Below are 15086 nucleotides of genomic sequence, written 5' to 3'. Positions count from 1 at the left end.
CACTCTCAATTACGTCATAGAAAAACAATCGGTTGCCCAAATACAAGATGGCGCCGACCACGATAAAAAAATTAAAAGCGGCTGTAACTGGCCAACCAAACGATGAAAGCTCACTTATAACTGAGGTAAATATTGTTCAATACAATCTTTTTATGTCCCTTTAGTTATTTATTTATTGTGGCTTTTTTGTGTTCAAATTCTGTCATGAAACGTTGATGATTTGAGCATGAAAGTCATTCATAATATTAATTAAACTGCAAGTTAATAATCGTTGCTATTTGATAGACTGGACGAGGTGAATAATTTTGTCTTAATTTTTATTTGAATTTGCGGCCTTTTAATTCTGTTATCCGAGAGGATAAATGAAAAATATGACAAAAGTTAGAAGTAGAATCTTGGGACTTCGTAATGTACAAGTGTACATTTTTATTTTCATTTTAATACACCTGTGCTGTCTTAGATTTCTGATGCCACAACATTAAGCTGGTCTACAAGAATAAAAGGATTTATCATTTGTTTCATCTTGGGAGTTGGTTTCAGTTTACTTGTGAGTATCTCAAAAATGTATATCTTGGATTGTAAATCTTTTAAAAAATTATGCTTGAATATATGGTCTGCTTCAGTTTGCAAAGCAAGCAGGAACAGATTTATTTCATGTGTGGTCAAATTTCAGTGTGTGAATACGAGACTTTTTCTAACATTGCATGGCTACTGCCTGGCTTGGAGTTTTGTAATTTTGACATCTTGTTGCTAAGCAGTAAGCACAATGGCACATCGATTGGAAATAGTTGAATATATAGTCACATTGTTATTCCAACATCCTAATCTCTTCAAATTCATTGTGTTTCCTAGGGAATTGTTATGTTATTTCAAAACAACTATAAATTGTTTGCAGTTTTTTACTCTTTTGGAAATGTTACTGCATTGGCAAGGTATCACATTATGTTATTATATAAACTAATTATCATGTCATTCCATCAGTTTTGATTGGCTGAGACAAGATGTATTTGGGTTCTAATTTGGAATTTTATTTTAATTATAGTTCATTTTTCCTGACTGGACCTTTGAAGCAGCTGAAAAACATGTTCAAGGAAAAGAGATTTATTGCAACTATAGTGATGTTGGTAAGCATATACTGGGCCATTATTCTTTTCTTTCACAAACACCCTTGAAAATATGAAGTATTTTGATACAAATATTAGTCAATAGTAGTGAGTCTTATCCAGTATAATACAACAAACGCCTGTCAATTCATCTAAATCCTCTTTCTTTATGTATATAGGTTTGCCTTGTGTTGACGTTGTGTGCTGCTTTATGGGTGTGTATCAAAGTGGTACATTTCAATAGTAATAATTCAGTCCCAGTTAAAGTTATACTTAATTTTTTTTATCTCACAGTGGAAAAACAATGGATTGGCAATACTTTTTGCAATTCTACAGTATCTTGCGATGATTTGGTATGAGAAATTTTGTTGTATATGCTTTTTGTGGTTGGATAAACATTAATAATCTGCTCTTTTTTAGGTATTGTTTATCATATATTCCATTTGCAAGGTGAGGACTTTACCACTCTTTAATAGCAAGCGATGTGCAAAATGCACTGGAATGAAAAATATTTTGTTTTTTTAGGAATGCTGTTAAAGGTTGTATAAACAACTGTCTGGCATAAACCACTATGTGGAATTATTTTTACCAATAGACGTTTTCATTCATAAAACATTAGCATTGTAAAGATCAAAAACCATTGAACATCTTAAGGAGAATGCAAACATTCATTTAGATAGACAAAAAAGCTTCCACGCTGATACATGTAATTCTGCTCTGTCTATTGTGTGAATCAAATTCTACCATTTGATAATTTACTCTTGAGGTTATGTTTGTTACTACATGATTATCAATTAATGGTAGGCCTATTTAAGAGGTAATAGCTATAATTAGAACACTTGTGAATATAAATTAAGCAATTAAAACAAAATTTATGCAAATTGTTACTTTTTCCAAACCAGACATCCAGTTTTCTCTAGAGTTCAGTGAATAGCGAATTTGGTTGCCCTGGCAACGATACCAAACCAAGATGTCCTCCAATTTCGCACGAGTTTCAAATTTTTTGAGGATTTTTGTGCTTTTTGAGGCGAGAACGGGACTTTAAATCTTTTAAAAGCATGGCAACAAAAACCCCTAAGAAAAAGGAATCCAGGGAACGGGTTTCGTCCTCCACAGCTCCGAAAACGGCCCCAGAGTAAGTGAATATATTTTTAACAATGAATGTTGCGTTTTGAAATACTAGCTTTCTCCAATATCGCGTCTGTTTTTCATCAATTTTCTATAAAGCATAACTGATTTCATAATATAATATTAAATTATTTCAGAGAATGAAATGTATTACGACAACTTTGTCAGTCGAAGTGCAAAATTTCTACTTATTTTAATTTGTATAAAATATGGCTCTAAAAATATAAAACATAAACATATTGAAAATATATAAAGAAGCTGGTTTCTTTCAACAGAGGTCAACCGCGAGTCACCCGAGCTGTCATTGTATGATTTATTCTAATTTATTAACAAAATATCAGTTGGGTAAACAGAAATTTGAGTCGTGTTATGGCTGTTGCCCAAAGCGTCAGTGATCTGACAATTCTCTCGTTTTTTGAGTCCTTTTTCATCAAAAGTGTTCATTTTAAAACAATATGTCGCGTCTGAGGTCTCGTTCAAGTTCATCCCGGCCAAAGTAGGTATATTGTGATTTATATAATGTGTGCTTTTTATTAGAAAAAGCATTGTTTTACAAATTGTCAATATTGTATATTGTGTGATTTGCAGTATTTGAAAGTTTATTTGATAATTTGCATAGATGAGTTACAATGTTCATCTGTGAAATACAGAGATTTAGATATTGGTACATTCAGTACATTGATAGTAACATAAAAATCAATCTGTAGTTATAATTTGATAAACATTTCTAAAATATCACAGCACTAATCCACCTACAAACTTGATACAATATGTCTTGAAAGTTCACTAAGAAAGAGGACCCTTGAATCTTGTACCAATCTATGTGAATTCAAAGCTGTTTTCAATGAGCAAGTGTGAATTTGGCTAAGCAATAAATCAAAACTTGAAATATTTTTACAACTGCTTTTCACTAATACCAAATTAAACATTGTCCAGATTAGCACATAATATCAAATAGCTTTAGGCATTACTTAAGATTATAAGGGTCATGAGTTGAGACCTTCATTATCATATATAATTACCATACCATATGACTTGACTATATGTAAACAAGGTATTAAATTTTATTGTAACCCTAGCAACCTGAGCTGAGTGTTGTATATATCAATAATTCAATATACATATTAGTGATATTACTTCGGTTTACTGGCTTTGTTGGGTTCTACCAGCTTAAGTGTGTTGGTGTTATTTCATACTCCTGAATTAATGTGAGGTGAAGTTCTCCAAGGTAGAAATTAGGGGATTATTGTATGAACCATGCACAAAGTTGCATCGCTAGCCATTCCGCTTCAGAGTGCAAGACATCGAAGGTAATAGTAATGTGTTCCCTTTAGTCTAGTGTAACTTTATTTGGTGAATTGTCTGCAGGTCAAAAACAAAGTACCATAGCGAGTTTAATATAAAACAAAACTCATCTTCGAAGTAGCACAAATGAAGGAGAGACAACTCTTTCAAACTCATGTTGTTTCATTTTTTTAGACAATCTGTATCACAAGGTGGTAATGATGCTAAGGGACAAAAAGCAGTCAAACAACCTATTTCAATCTGGCCAGAGTGGAATGACCAAGAAATTGCTTCTGAGAAATGGGTACTGTGGATTTTTATGGGGTTTTTAGTTACACTTTCCCACAATATTGTTGACAAAGTGTATTTTAAACATCTTATTAGGATATATCTCACAAAGGGAAAGACAAGGAAAAAGGGAAAAGTCCTAACCTGGTAAGTGACTATGTTGCAAGTTTAAATTACTTACATCAAATGTGATTCTGCAACCGTTCTTTTTTCATTTATTTCTTTTTCATTATGTTTGTGACAAATAAATAGATTAAGCATTGTATTTAACTGTGCAGCTGGTATTTCATTTAGCATGCTTACGAGGATCCAGAAGGACGTGTTGATCTACCAGCCGTAATTCAAGCAAAGGTTGAATGTTGGAAGAGACCGGTTGATTTTATTGAAGATAAAGTATGACAACATTGTATATATATGACTATCCCATCATATTATTGCCATGAAATGTTGGAAATATGTTTATCACAGTTGTTTGTGTATAAAATGTTCATGCATTATTTCTCAAGACCCCAGTGATTGTTGATCCCGATGGTTCCAAAGAAAAAGACATTGATTTGATATCATCAAGTTCAGATGTGATCAGCTGTTCTGAGGTATGGTTGCTGAGGAAAATACTCAATATGTTACAATGGTATTGTTCAAATACATTGCATGACCAACAGTCTTCATCATGGTGGATTGAGTGGATGGTGCATTGTGGTACCATTAGACTAACCACCAGCGAACCTATTGACAGAGTTTTTTCTTTTTTTTTCTCCAGATAATGCGTTGTATAATAGCTGAGATCACCAACTTATATAAATTGAAGCCGAACATGGACACGATTGAATCACGCTATGTTAAAGACGTGAAAGATGTCCCTCAAGGTGATGATGGCGTATGGAAACCATGGCAACACATCTGGCCGAAGGAGAAGAGCAAGAATGGTGTTTGTCCTGTGTATAACACTGGTGGAAAATACGCAGTAAAAGTCTACTGGATGGTAAGTTGATGGTCGGATGTACGTTATACTACTGTTCAGATTATGATGCTCAAGTTGAAGGCCGATCAACTCGATGCGATAAGTCGTATACGATTCTTATCCTGACGTATGAGAAAGATTGCTGTCGCCACTCTTTCTATTCATCAGTTTATACGACCAATCGCATCGTGTAGATAGGCCTTAATTGTACAACATGTTGTCTTTCAACTATGGATACATCTTGAGCTGCCTCTGTGAAGCAGGCAGGCAGACCACTAGTTTCCAAAGCTATAACATTGCTTTCATTGATAGGGGTGTTGGCGAAAGGTGACGATAGATGACTGGATGCCTTTCAACAGTGATGGAGAACTTTTACTACCTTCTTGCAAGAGATCCAATGAACTGTGGCCGATGCTGCTGGCGAAAGCCTTACTCAAAGTTGCATCACTTGAGTAGGTTCTTGTTTATCATACACTTTACTAAGTTCTACACTTTCATCATTTAGTAACACATTCTCCACGTATGTGTAGTTATCACGGAGGAGAAGCATCGTGCGAGTTTGGTGACTTCAGCGTGGTTCAGTGCTTGACTGGATGGATCCCTGAAGTCATTCCACTAAGGTACGTCGTATGCAAAATATGCTTACATTCACCGCTTTATCACCGGTGGCGGTAAGAATGGTAATAAGCGGTAAGCCTGGTTCACACTTGTCAGTCCTAAGAATCGGGGATCCATTGCATTATTTTCCGACGGACAAAGGATTATCCTTGACAAACTTGAAAACCTTGAAAACCTTGACCTCAGACAAAGAGAATCCCAGATTCATACGACAAGTGTGACCAGGCTTTAGTGTGAACGGAAACTTTAAAGATAAGCATAAAAAATGGCGGATAAATGGCGTAATGGATCCATATATGGACATGCCACGTCACTTATTCGCCATTTCCACGTCGTATTTGACGTTCCCATCCTCATGCGCTAAATCTCGTTCTTACCAGAGGCGAACACGGCGATGATTTATGGGCAGCACTCGGTAAGATTCTTCCTCACTGGAAACTGGAGAACTCCATCACATTGGAGGAGGCGAAGGAAGTCAGCGCACAACCGGCGAAGAAGAAAGATGAAAAAGAGAAGAAATCACGAGAGAAACTTGAGAGAGGAGTGATTTCATCTCAGAACACGTCAGACAGATCATCCGAGCAACGGGAGAACAGGATACGGGAGAAAGACAGCAAAGAGAAATTTCTTAGTAATGCTGCAAGTAATGCGATGTTAAAGGATGCAGTTATAAAGGAACCAGAGTTTGCTGTCTTTGCTAGTTACTGCAATCCACCCAAGAAGCCTCTAAGAGTATCCGTGCTCAGGGAAATGGTATGTACATGTGCGTCAGCTGTCTTAGTTAAGCCCCCCGAATAGAGTTGTATTATCGTTTCAATTTCATCTACAGCACACTGCGTTCAGTGTTAAGTATTTCTGCCCAACAGCAACAGCTTCGACCCCCCTTCCTTATCGAGTTATCGTTCCAGTTGTATTAGAGCTCATTTGGTCTCAACAATGATTTCTCTCCTTCCCCCCCCCCCCCTATAGGCTGATGCATCAGAGAAACTTCGTCAATCAGGCCTCTCACACAATCACCCGCACTCCGTGATGGTGACACTGCGCCGCGATTGTCCCTTCGTCGCTCCTCCGCCACCCGTGGAAATACCTCGCTGGAGATTGATTAGACAGAAGAAACACAAGCAGCCACGTGATCCCCGGTTGACCCCGATTACCCCTCCTAAGGAACCACAGTTCTTGGAAATAACCTCGCCTTTTGTGGGATATTGTGTTAGCCCAACACCTGTCGCCAGAGTTGAGTACGTAGCAATTTATTATTATACCAGACTTCGTTTACATCGTCAATGGAAAATCTGGAAATACCATTGAAGAGACACTTCCTGAATTTGTTCTCGGGCAATGAAAACCATCACACTTATGTCTGGTTTCCATTTAGTTGTAAGTGTCGTGAACAGGTCACGGTGGCTGATGTGACAGAATATTTCATGAAGGCCCGTTTACACTTGCAATTTTTGCTGCGATTTTATTTGCGATTTTCCTCTTTTGATAGATGTGAACGAGTGAATTAGTTACGAATGTTCTGATTAATAAGAGCTCTTATTTCAACATTAGTAACTAATTCACTCATTCACATCTATCAAAGGAAGCAATTCGCACATAAAATCGCAGGGCCTTATATGTGTGACCGATTTGAGATATAAAGACAAGTTTACATCTGGACTATTTCTCATCAGTGGAAATGACTTGTTCACGACGATTACGCTGCCAGGGCGACTTGTATTTGTCTCAGATGAGGCCAGAGCTAAAAGAAATAAATTTTTGATCTTTCAACAAATCGTTTTATGTTAGCACTCCGTCATTCGTGAAGTATCGTCGAGACAAGGACAAAATGGCGGAGATTTCAGAAGAGGGAGATGAACTGGATGATGATGATGTTGTAAAGAAAGGAGGCGAAGAAGAACTGGGACAAGTGGAAGAAGAAAAAGCGGATGAAGCTGAAGCACCTCCTGTAAAGGATGACACTGCAAATAATGTATGTTGGTTAACACTAGCGTAGTACTATTAAATGGGTTGGATTCCTTCTTGTTTGAGAGGGTAGTAGATTATGGCTAAGCGCAATAAAGTCGATCTTATATATAGGCGATATAATAGGATAAACATCAAAGAAATCGCAGCAAAAATCCCACGTGTAAACAGGTTCTTTCCTCTTCATCCTACAGCTCACCAAACAAGGCAGTATAACCGCTCGTAGCGACAAATCCGATGATAAGAAGGATGTTCCGAAAGCCACGAAGGACGCCGGAGTGAAGCCGATAAAATCCGAGCGATCATCGACGACTCTGAGTCAAGACAAGGATAAAGATGTGAAACAGAACAAGACGAAGAAAATGAGCAAAGATCTGACGAACGAGAAGAAAAATGACCAGAGTAAAAATCCTGCTGGAAGACGAATGTCCAAGGTCGATGTCAAGGGTGAGTTTGAATGCATATTATATTGTAATGGTGCTACTCTGAGTTACCAACCGGGCAAGCTGAAAAACTAACCTGACACCATGGTGGAAAGTTTGTGGTGCACCATCTTCAGGGCCGAAACATATTCAGTTCTGACCGACGGATTTCTATTGTAAAGTATTGCACTCACAAAAGGAATCCTTTGGGCAGAACTGAATATATGTATAAACACCCCCCCCCCCCAAATTATCGAGCTAGCCACGCCCCTGACCATCTTACTCGTTTCTCTGAAATTCCTAGGCCTGTCCGAGAAAGAGTTAAAGAAGTTAGCCAAGGCTGCAGAGAAGGAGGCCAAGAACGAGGTGAAGGTTGAGATCACAGACACGAGCGATGTCGAGAATGACGGATTGGAAGATGGCGCACCAGCCACAGAACAGGAGAATGAAGATGGTACTCCTGGGACTAATAAAGAGAAAACATTTTGGATAGAATATGATGATTTCTGGAAATGTTTTAGGTGTGTTTCACTACAGATGATGCAGTGGACTACAGTATATTCACTGTTATTCATGTTAGGTTTGAGACAATTCATGTGGTTGGCATCTTCTCTTTGACGTGCTTGGATATTGAAGGTGTTATATTTTATGTTGTAGAACTCTCCATATCTACCATAAACCAGTCACTTACATGTACAGTAAATCTCATCTGGAGTTAAAGGTAACAACCCATATTTAAACAAACTTTAGCTCTATCAGTTCTAAACTGTTCTTCCTAGAGGTTCAGTACAGGAGGAAATCTAAACTAAACTAACTTTACTTATACTGCTTATCTCTATCAGTTCTAAACTAAATATCCAGTAAATATAAACTCTGGTTGATTTATTTTAGAATGTCGCTTTAACGACTCACAGTAAGAAATCAGGCATTGGTTTACACAACTCGTCAGTTGCTGCGCAAAATTCGGGTAAAGGCCAAACTAACCCGCCGGTCCCTGTGGGACATCATGTCCTTGGGGGTATACCTATAGATCCCCCGCCTCCCTTCCTATTCGTGGACAGTGTGAATGTAATCGAGATTGTTGTGTGTCTTACATCGTTCTCCAAATGGTTGGATCCACCTCAACCGATATTCCGGGAGAAAGGCAGGGAGTCTGGAAGCAACACTGGTGGGTGCGACTCTATCTTCTTTTGACAGATGTGAAGGAGTCAATAAGTCACATATTCTCAAATAAAGACGCTTGCCATATTTTTCCTTGACGAACGGCCGTTTATATATTTCCTTTGTAGAGTTGAAAGTTGAGTCGGCGACGGAGTTGAATCCAGTCCCTCCGACGCCAGGATTGCTGGTGGCCGAACCGTATACCTGGAAGAGTCTGGTAACAGGTCAACCTTGTCTTAAAATAAAGTCAACTGGTTCTAAAGCCGCCGTGTTGGTTCTTCCTCCAGGGTGAGTGAAAAAGAAAAGACAAATGAACAAGCGTGGAGTGTTTCTTAGGTCAGAAGCAATCAGTGCATGGGATAGAGAAGGTTTTAAACAATTGGAACTGACTTTCAAACACAAGGCAAACGAAAAGCCAAAAAACAGAGAAGCGAAGATATAGATCTTGATGTGACATCATCATTTTGTTTTTTCTAGTCGTCACTTGCTAAGGTTTCTACTCCAGTCTCCAAATGGTTACCACGTTGGACTGTGTTCTCAAACTCCATTCACATTTGGTGACGAAGATCAAGTTATGATCTGTTTAGCGAAGGTACGTCACGTACAGCACACAGACTATTATGTATGTCATTTTGTGTTTGTCCATTTTGGTAACAACTTGCTTTCCCTATTTTCTCTCTAATTCCCTTGTTTGCCTTTTATCCCACTTTATTCTACTCTGTCCTACCTTGCCCCAACTTACCCTACTTTGTCGAACGTGTGTATTGCAGGAGAGTTGTCGGTTTATTGAGCATACAACAAGCGTCGTTCAAAATGTCGGCCAGGTCGTGACATCGTTTAGTGAACTGAGTACGAATAACAAGCACACAATCTTGGACTTAGGGGTGAAGGAACAGCACCAGGATATGCAGGAGAGACACTTTCAGGTGTGGAGTATTGATGGGAGTGTATTTTAGCCTCATCGAGAGGTCGAGTTTTCTAATACCGTGGTAATTTTCCTCCCACAGGTGTTTATGATTTGTTTGCTGGAAACGCTGAGTACTCAGCTAGGTGATGAGTATACCCGAGATATGCACTTCGCGTGGAAAGCATTCGAGTTCATTTCTCAAGTCTACCTCAAAGAGAGATTCTCGTTTCGTCCCAGATCTTCGGTGGATGTCGCCCGCATTGGTAGCGTTCATAAGAAGCGCTCCGATCTTTCCCGATGTCTATCTTCGTCGAGTCATCATCGTACAGCGACGATTGACGACAATTCTGCTGCAACTAGGATCCAAGCCGTATTCCGTGGTTACTACGTTCGCAAGTTGAACACAGCATATAGACCTGGTTAGTTTGCTCATTGAGATGACCTTGTGTTTACTATATATGTAATGGTTTGCCGTGACTTGAAGCTATATCCGTACAAAGTCGTGGAAAACCATCACACATGCAGTAAATTTGCAGTTTTAACTTCATAAGTACCAGATTCATCCGCCAATATAAACTGTTCAATATCCATTTATTGAATCATTCTGTTTATGATACAACAGATTCGATCTTTTTTTTCCATTAGACTCGACAATCCACCAGCAAGTTCATGAAAACCTCAGCAAGGCCTGGGCGATCATGGAGAACAACTTGGAGTCATTCTCTCTTCAGTTATACCGTCGTATGTACAAAATCGATCCTAGTCTCTTCGCCATGTTCCCGTTTTACAACGATGATTGGACCAGAGTGACCCACAACGATTATAACAGCAGCTTCACAGAACAAGCCGCGAACACATGGTTCCTGCTTTTCAGGTACGTTTGGGGTTGTGATAGGATCAGTTGAGGCTTCCAGGTAATCTCTCTCATATTTCAGCCAATCAGCGCTCAGAAGGCTTGTTGAAATAGAAATCCATTCTGCTGTATTTAATCGATAATATCTTTTGTTATTCTTTATGAAACTGGTCGAAATTTTGTGATTATGTTTAGTTATAAGAACTATAGCTCTGACATTAATTTGAGACCGAAATAAACTATATTTCAAGAGATATTAAATGGTCGGAACGGAGAAATGATTTTTATTTGATTAGTCCACGTCTTATTCCACCATTTCAGATGAGGTAGCCTAGATGGGGCCATATATGTATTAAGACCACAACAGAAATATCCTAACCAACTCTACGCGGCAAGCTTGCAAGTAACCTTATAGCCTGTTTTCACAGCCCCTAAGTAAAACAAATTCTTTGCAGGGAGGTATTCTACGTGGATGAAGAGATCTTAGCATTACCAAAAATGTACAGCAATATTCCAACTTGCTTCCTGCGTGTCATCAACAACGACACATTTGAGGAAATTCCTAAAGTCTTCCAGCGGGTGGCGCCGTATAAATTTACTAAAAACAAGGTTGGTAAAAGAACTGTAATAATAACTTAAATGTACTTATTGATTTATCATCAAGCGAGTTATCCCGGCTAGGCGAGGTGAAAACTGCATATAATGAAAGACTAGTCAGGTTAACACTTTGATGTGATGCGTTTTTTACCTCGCCTAGCCGGAATAACTTGCTCCATATAAACAGACCCTAAGTTACCTCCATTGGCGTGGCCAGCTACTAGTAACCTCATTCGATTTAGAGAAGACATGCATATCTGACAGAAGTTCATATGGATTTTTTTCCTCCTAGCATGGTTACACATTTCTCGCGGAAGCTCGAACCACTCTATCCTCTCTCGCATCCGGGAAGTTTCGCTTGCGTCTGATTGGTTCAACTGAACCCCTGCCAGCTCCAGACGGGGATTCTGTGAATTCCCAGTTTGTGGCAAAGGAGATAAGGGATTACTACATGCCCAACAAAGATCACGTTTTACTTCGGTACGGCTATCATTAGGGAGAATGTATTCTTTATTTATCATTACCTTAGTTTACATCCAGTTTCCATATTTCTGGCAGATATTCCGTCCATGTGACTGAAGATCAGCTAATTACTGTTCAACTGGGAACTTCAAAGACCGATGTCTTGATCAAGTTACAGGTTTGTTATTCTGTGTCTTTAGCTGTGTGAATCATGGCAATTTATGATAACTTCATGAGGATTTTTTAGATCTTAGACCACGAAGAGGAAGTGGCTTGTTCTTATGGTCGTGGTCATACTGTACTACCAGTGTACATCGTAAGAAGAGACAGGCAAGCCGGTGAAGAGGAGAACCGACAACGTAAACGGGGTTAGCATTCAAAGAATTCAACACTCCCTTCGGAAAGATGGCAAGATTTTAACATAGTCTACCTCATCTTTCCCTGTTCAATCCATATATAGGTTCCAGACCTCCAAGTAAGGACAGCGGTAAGGATGGCGAAGCGGCGCCAGGTCGCGCGGGAACGGCCGGAGGAAAGAATCCTAAATCAAAGTCAAAGAAAGGCAAAGACAGTTCACCAGCGCATTCCAGACCAGGATCATCAATAGTAAGACTGATCTTGAAGATCCTGAGATATATATGATCTAATATTATTATTGGACTTTTCATCCAACTTCACTAATGTGCTCACGCTAAACTAGACTGTAACTTAGATCTTGATGAAGGATATCTGTCTTTGGTTTACATAACTCTGTCATTTAAAGAATCATTGAAATTACCTGAAGGAGAATTAACAACTTCATATAGATTACTCTGGCTAAATTCTGGTCCCTACATTCTCTTGTAACATGATCCCCCCGTTCAAACCAGTTTCTTGTATATTTGTAGGATAAGCGCGCTGCTCAGCGGAGTATGAATCGCAGTATAACCCAAGAGGAAGATATGAAACCTCAGGTACTACTGCTTATTCATTTCACCTCGTTCTAAATGATCCGCAAGTGTTGCCACTTCTGAACAATCATTACGTCTCCAGGTTCACAAGTACATCATCCAAGCGTTGGTCCTCCGCGACAGTTGGCCACTCAACAAAGAATCTTGGGACTTTGTTCTCTCGCAGAGAAACGCCGAGAAAACTGATCCTCTTGATTGTAAGTAAACTAGGCTAGCACCTCTAAAGCGCGTCGTAGTTGAAGGTGTTTTAACTAACACGGCAAAATCGTAGTAGAACTGGTTCATTAAACACTCACATCTCATTTGCTTTCCAGATACGCAGGAGTCGTCCAGTCGTGGCGAGAAGTCTGCAGGTCAGAGTAAGGGCAAGAAAAGCAAAGATGGCAAGGAAAGTAGATCGAGTAAGAATCAATCTGGCTCCAGGCCAGCCTCGCAGCAACTCAACTTCGATACAACAAAGGCTCACTGGACATTGAGGATTGTTACCGATGCAAGTCTTGCAGTAAGTCGATCGTCTTGTACTGCTCACGATGTCTTTCATATGATGTACGTCAGCCAATAATTGTGTTGCTTCTCAACAGGACGATGTTGATATAAAAAAAGACACGGAAAGACAGGACGAAATTCGTGCAATGAAAGCTGCATGGGAGACAGCCGAACCTGGCCGAGCTGCGAAGGTAATTTTTAACCAAACTTGCACACATTTATACTACATTAGTGAATATACTGTTCGTTATACTGGCTTTGTCAAGTGCTTTTAGCAACCAAACTCGTGGTGTTTGCTCATGGCTTTAGACATTTGACTTTAGGATCTCTGTTTAGCCCAGTATTCTCCTTTACAGCAAACTATATACGCATTCTTACAGGCCTACAAAAGTCGCCAAAAATTTCTCAACGAACATTTGATCAAAGTGAAAGATCCGGACATAGAAGAAGCAGATCAGGGGGAAGAGCAGCCAGAAGCGAGTACGTCGATGAATCAAATACGTTGTTACAGGAAAAATGTGGTGTTACTAAAGCCTTGGGCAAACTAGGAAACATTGTTTCGGAAACATTGTTTCCCGCCAATGTTTCTCAATGTTTCTCAGGGTGGGCAAACAGGGAAACATATGAGGAAACATTGCGAAACATAAATGTTTCCGAAACAATGTTTCCTAGTTTGCCCAGGGCTTAACACTGCCAGGTAGGAATAGAACAAGCCACAGGGCATTAAGAACGACTGTTTTTAATATTTTAGTTGATATTGCATCATCGTCGGTATCCGCATTGGCAACTGATCAAGAGGAGGAGTTGTTTAGGGAACCTCCACCAAGACAACCCAGTCGAGTTTTGAAGCCTTTTGATATCACACCATACATGAGGTACGAAAGATGGGAAATTGTATAGAGATACTTGTCTTTGTGAATCTTGCATGTAAATTTGACGGATCACTTTTTCTGAAAAAGCGTCGTGAGGTATTCCGGTTTGCCTTGATCGATTTAGTTTAGTTTAGCCTGAAATCAATTTAGTTTAGTTCAGCCTTGAATCAATTGAGTCTTGTTCAGTTGATATTTTATACTCAGGTGTGGTGGCAATCGTATTGTGTTGGACGAGGCTGAGGAGAACAAACGTCGGCAACAAAAACAAGAAATATTTCGTCAACATAAACAATGGAGAGACGAGGTGGAAAAAAGACGAGATATGGATAGACAACAGAGAAATATAGCCAAGGAAAAACAGATTCAGATGTGTGAAGAATGGCAGGTAAGATTTGAAGATCTTTGCATGTAATTGATCAATAGTATCGGTGATGATATCAATAGTTTTGACTGGTCATGATGATTATCGTGATCAATGGTGTAATTATAGTAGAGGCATGTACAAGATAATGGTAGTAATGATAATGGTTGAGAGCAGTGGTTGTACTTCATATTGTTGGACTGCTTTTTAGGCAGCGTTGGATAAAGTTCGAGAGGATATAAACACGGCCCGCGAGGCGTATAGACAGACATTTATTGTGCAGGTAACACAGTTTCTACGGTCGATAAACGAAACCACGATAACTGAAGAAGTATCACAATGCGAACTGCTTGTCCACGTTAATGATGGTCTACCATGTATAGTTTAAACCACTGACGGCTATTGATGTTTTCATTTAGGAACCACCAGAAGAAGAGGCAATTGAAGCAGTCAAGGAAAGATCACCAACACCTGCTAAAGGACGGAAAGCAAGCAAAAGTCCAAAAGGAGCTCGGAAATCTCCCAAAGCGAAAAAGAAATGAGACGTATCTTTTTTTAAATATTAATGTGTATATTACGAATTGCCTGAATTTTATTTATTAGAAAAAGCTAATATATTATATGCGGTATTGTGTCTGTATTAAGTTGCTATTTTATCTTTTTAGTCA

At 39.1% G+C, this 15086-nt stretch overlaps 2 protein-coding genes across 4 annotated transcripts; both read left to right on the top strand.

Moving 5' to 3' along the window:
* Nucleotides 1–21: 21 nt before the first annotated feature.
* Nucleotides 22–1973, top strand: LOC114536389 (vesicle transport protein SFT2A-like). The gene is made up of 8 exons (XM_028557746.1): nucleotides 22–125; nucleotides 461–547; nucleotides 853–932; nucleotides 1043–1124; nucleotides 1283–1318; nucleotides 1398–1456; nucleotides 1524–1553; nucleotides 1629–1973. Exons 1-8 carry the CDS (start codon nucleotides 48–50, stop codon nucleotides 1666–1668), a joined length of 492 nt encoding a protein of 163 aa, XP_028413547.1. The 5' UTR covers nucleotides 22–47; the 3' UTR covers nucleotides 1669–1973.
* Nucleotides 1974–2074: 101 nt separating this feature from the next.
* Nucleotides 2075–15054, top strand: LOC114532655 (androglobin-like). Of its 3 annotated transcripts, none has more exons than XM_028554212.1 (34): nucleotides 2075–2238; nucleotides 3711–3819; nucleotides 3900–3950; nucleotides 4098–4196; nucleotides 4310–4396; nucleotides 4564–4785; nucleotides 5077–5216; nucleotides 5295–5384; nucleotides 5763–6135; nucleotides 6352–6620; nucleotides 7171–7354; nucleotides 7542–7794; nucleotides 8074–8290; nucleotides 8427–8490; nucleotides 8661–8937; nucleotides 9059–9218; nucleotides 9408–9522; nucleotides 9701–9856; nucleotides 9938–10256; nucleotides 10483–10711; nucleotides 11146–11299; nucleotides 11580–11767; nucleotides 11846–11927; nucleotides 11997–12117; nucleotides 12210–12355; nucleotides 12637–12702; nucleotides 12782–12896; nucleotides 13014–13201; nucleotides 13281–13376; nucleotides 13566–13665; nucleotides 13937–14060; nucleotides 14262–14442; nucleotides 14630–14701; nucleotides 14838–15054. In XM_028554212.1, the coding sequence occupies exons 1-34, from the start codon at nucleotides 2162–2164 to the stop codon at nucleotides 14958–14960; spliced, it is 5247 nt and encodes a 1748-aa protein (XP_028410013.1). In that variant the 5' UTR covers nucleotides 2075–2161; the 3' UTR covers nucleotides 14961–15054. The 3 variants fall into 3 exon arrangements, with proteins under 3 accessions (XP_028410013.1, XP_028410029.1, XP_028410021.1); XM_028554228.1 differs by lacking the exon at nucleotides 2075–2238 and adding an exon at nucleotides 2597–2727; XM_028554220.1 differs by lacking the exon at nucleotides 2075–2238 and adding an exon at nucleotides 2877–3541.
* The last annotated feature ends 32 nt before the right edge of the window (nucleotides 15055–15086 follow it).

The sequence above is a fragment of the Dendronephthya gigantea genome, unplaced genomic scaffold (assembly GCF_004324835.1).
Source record: "Dendronephthya gigantea isolate DGI-Jeju-01 unplaced genomic scaffold, DenGig_1.0 000002F, whole genome shotgun sequence".
Lineage (NCBI taxonomy): Eukaryota > Metazoa > Cnidaria > Anthozoa > Malacalcyonacea > Nephtheidae > Dendronephthya > Dendronephthya gigantea.
The sequence above is the reverse complement of the archived record's forward strand: the minus strand, read 5'-3'. Positions and strand labels throughout refer to the sequence as shown.

Excerpts from the sequence above, each read along its gene's own strand:
- LOC114536389 (XM_028557746.1), top strand. The coding sequence starts at position 48 with ATGGCGCCGACCACGATAAAAAAATTAAAAGCGGCTGTAACTGGCCAA. Across the intron at positions 126-460 it reads AAAGCTCACTTATAACTGAG|ATTTCTGATGCCACAACATT; the intron begins GTAAATATTGTT and ends GTGCTGTCTTAG. Across the intron at positions 1,125-1,282 it reads TTGCAACTATAGTGATGTTG|GTTTGCCTTGTGTTGACGTT; the intron begins GTAAGCATATAC and ends TTATGTATATAG.
- LOC114532655 (XM_028554212.1), top strand. The coding sequence starts at position 2,162 with ATGGCAACAAAAACCCCTAAGAAAAAGGAATCCAGGGAACGGGTTTCG. Across the intron at positions 10,257-10,482 it reads GAACACAGCATATAGACCTG|ACTCGACAATCCACCAGCAA; the intron begins GTTAGTTTGCTC and ends TTTTTCCATTAG. Across the intron at positions 12,118-12,209 it reads GAACCGACAACGTAAACGGG|GTTCCAGACCTCCAAGTAAG; the intron begins GTTAGCATTCAA and ends ATCCATATATAG.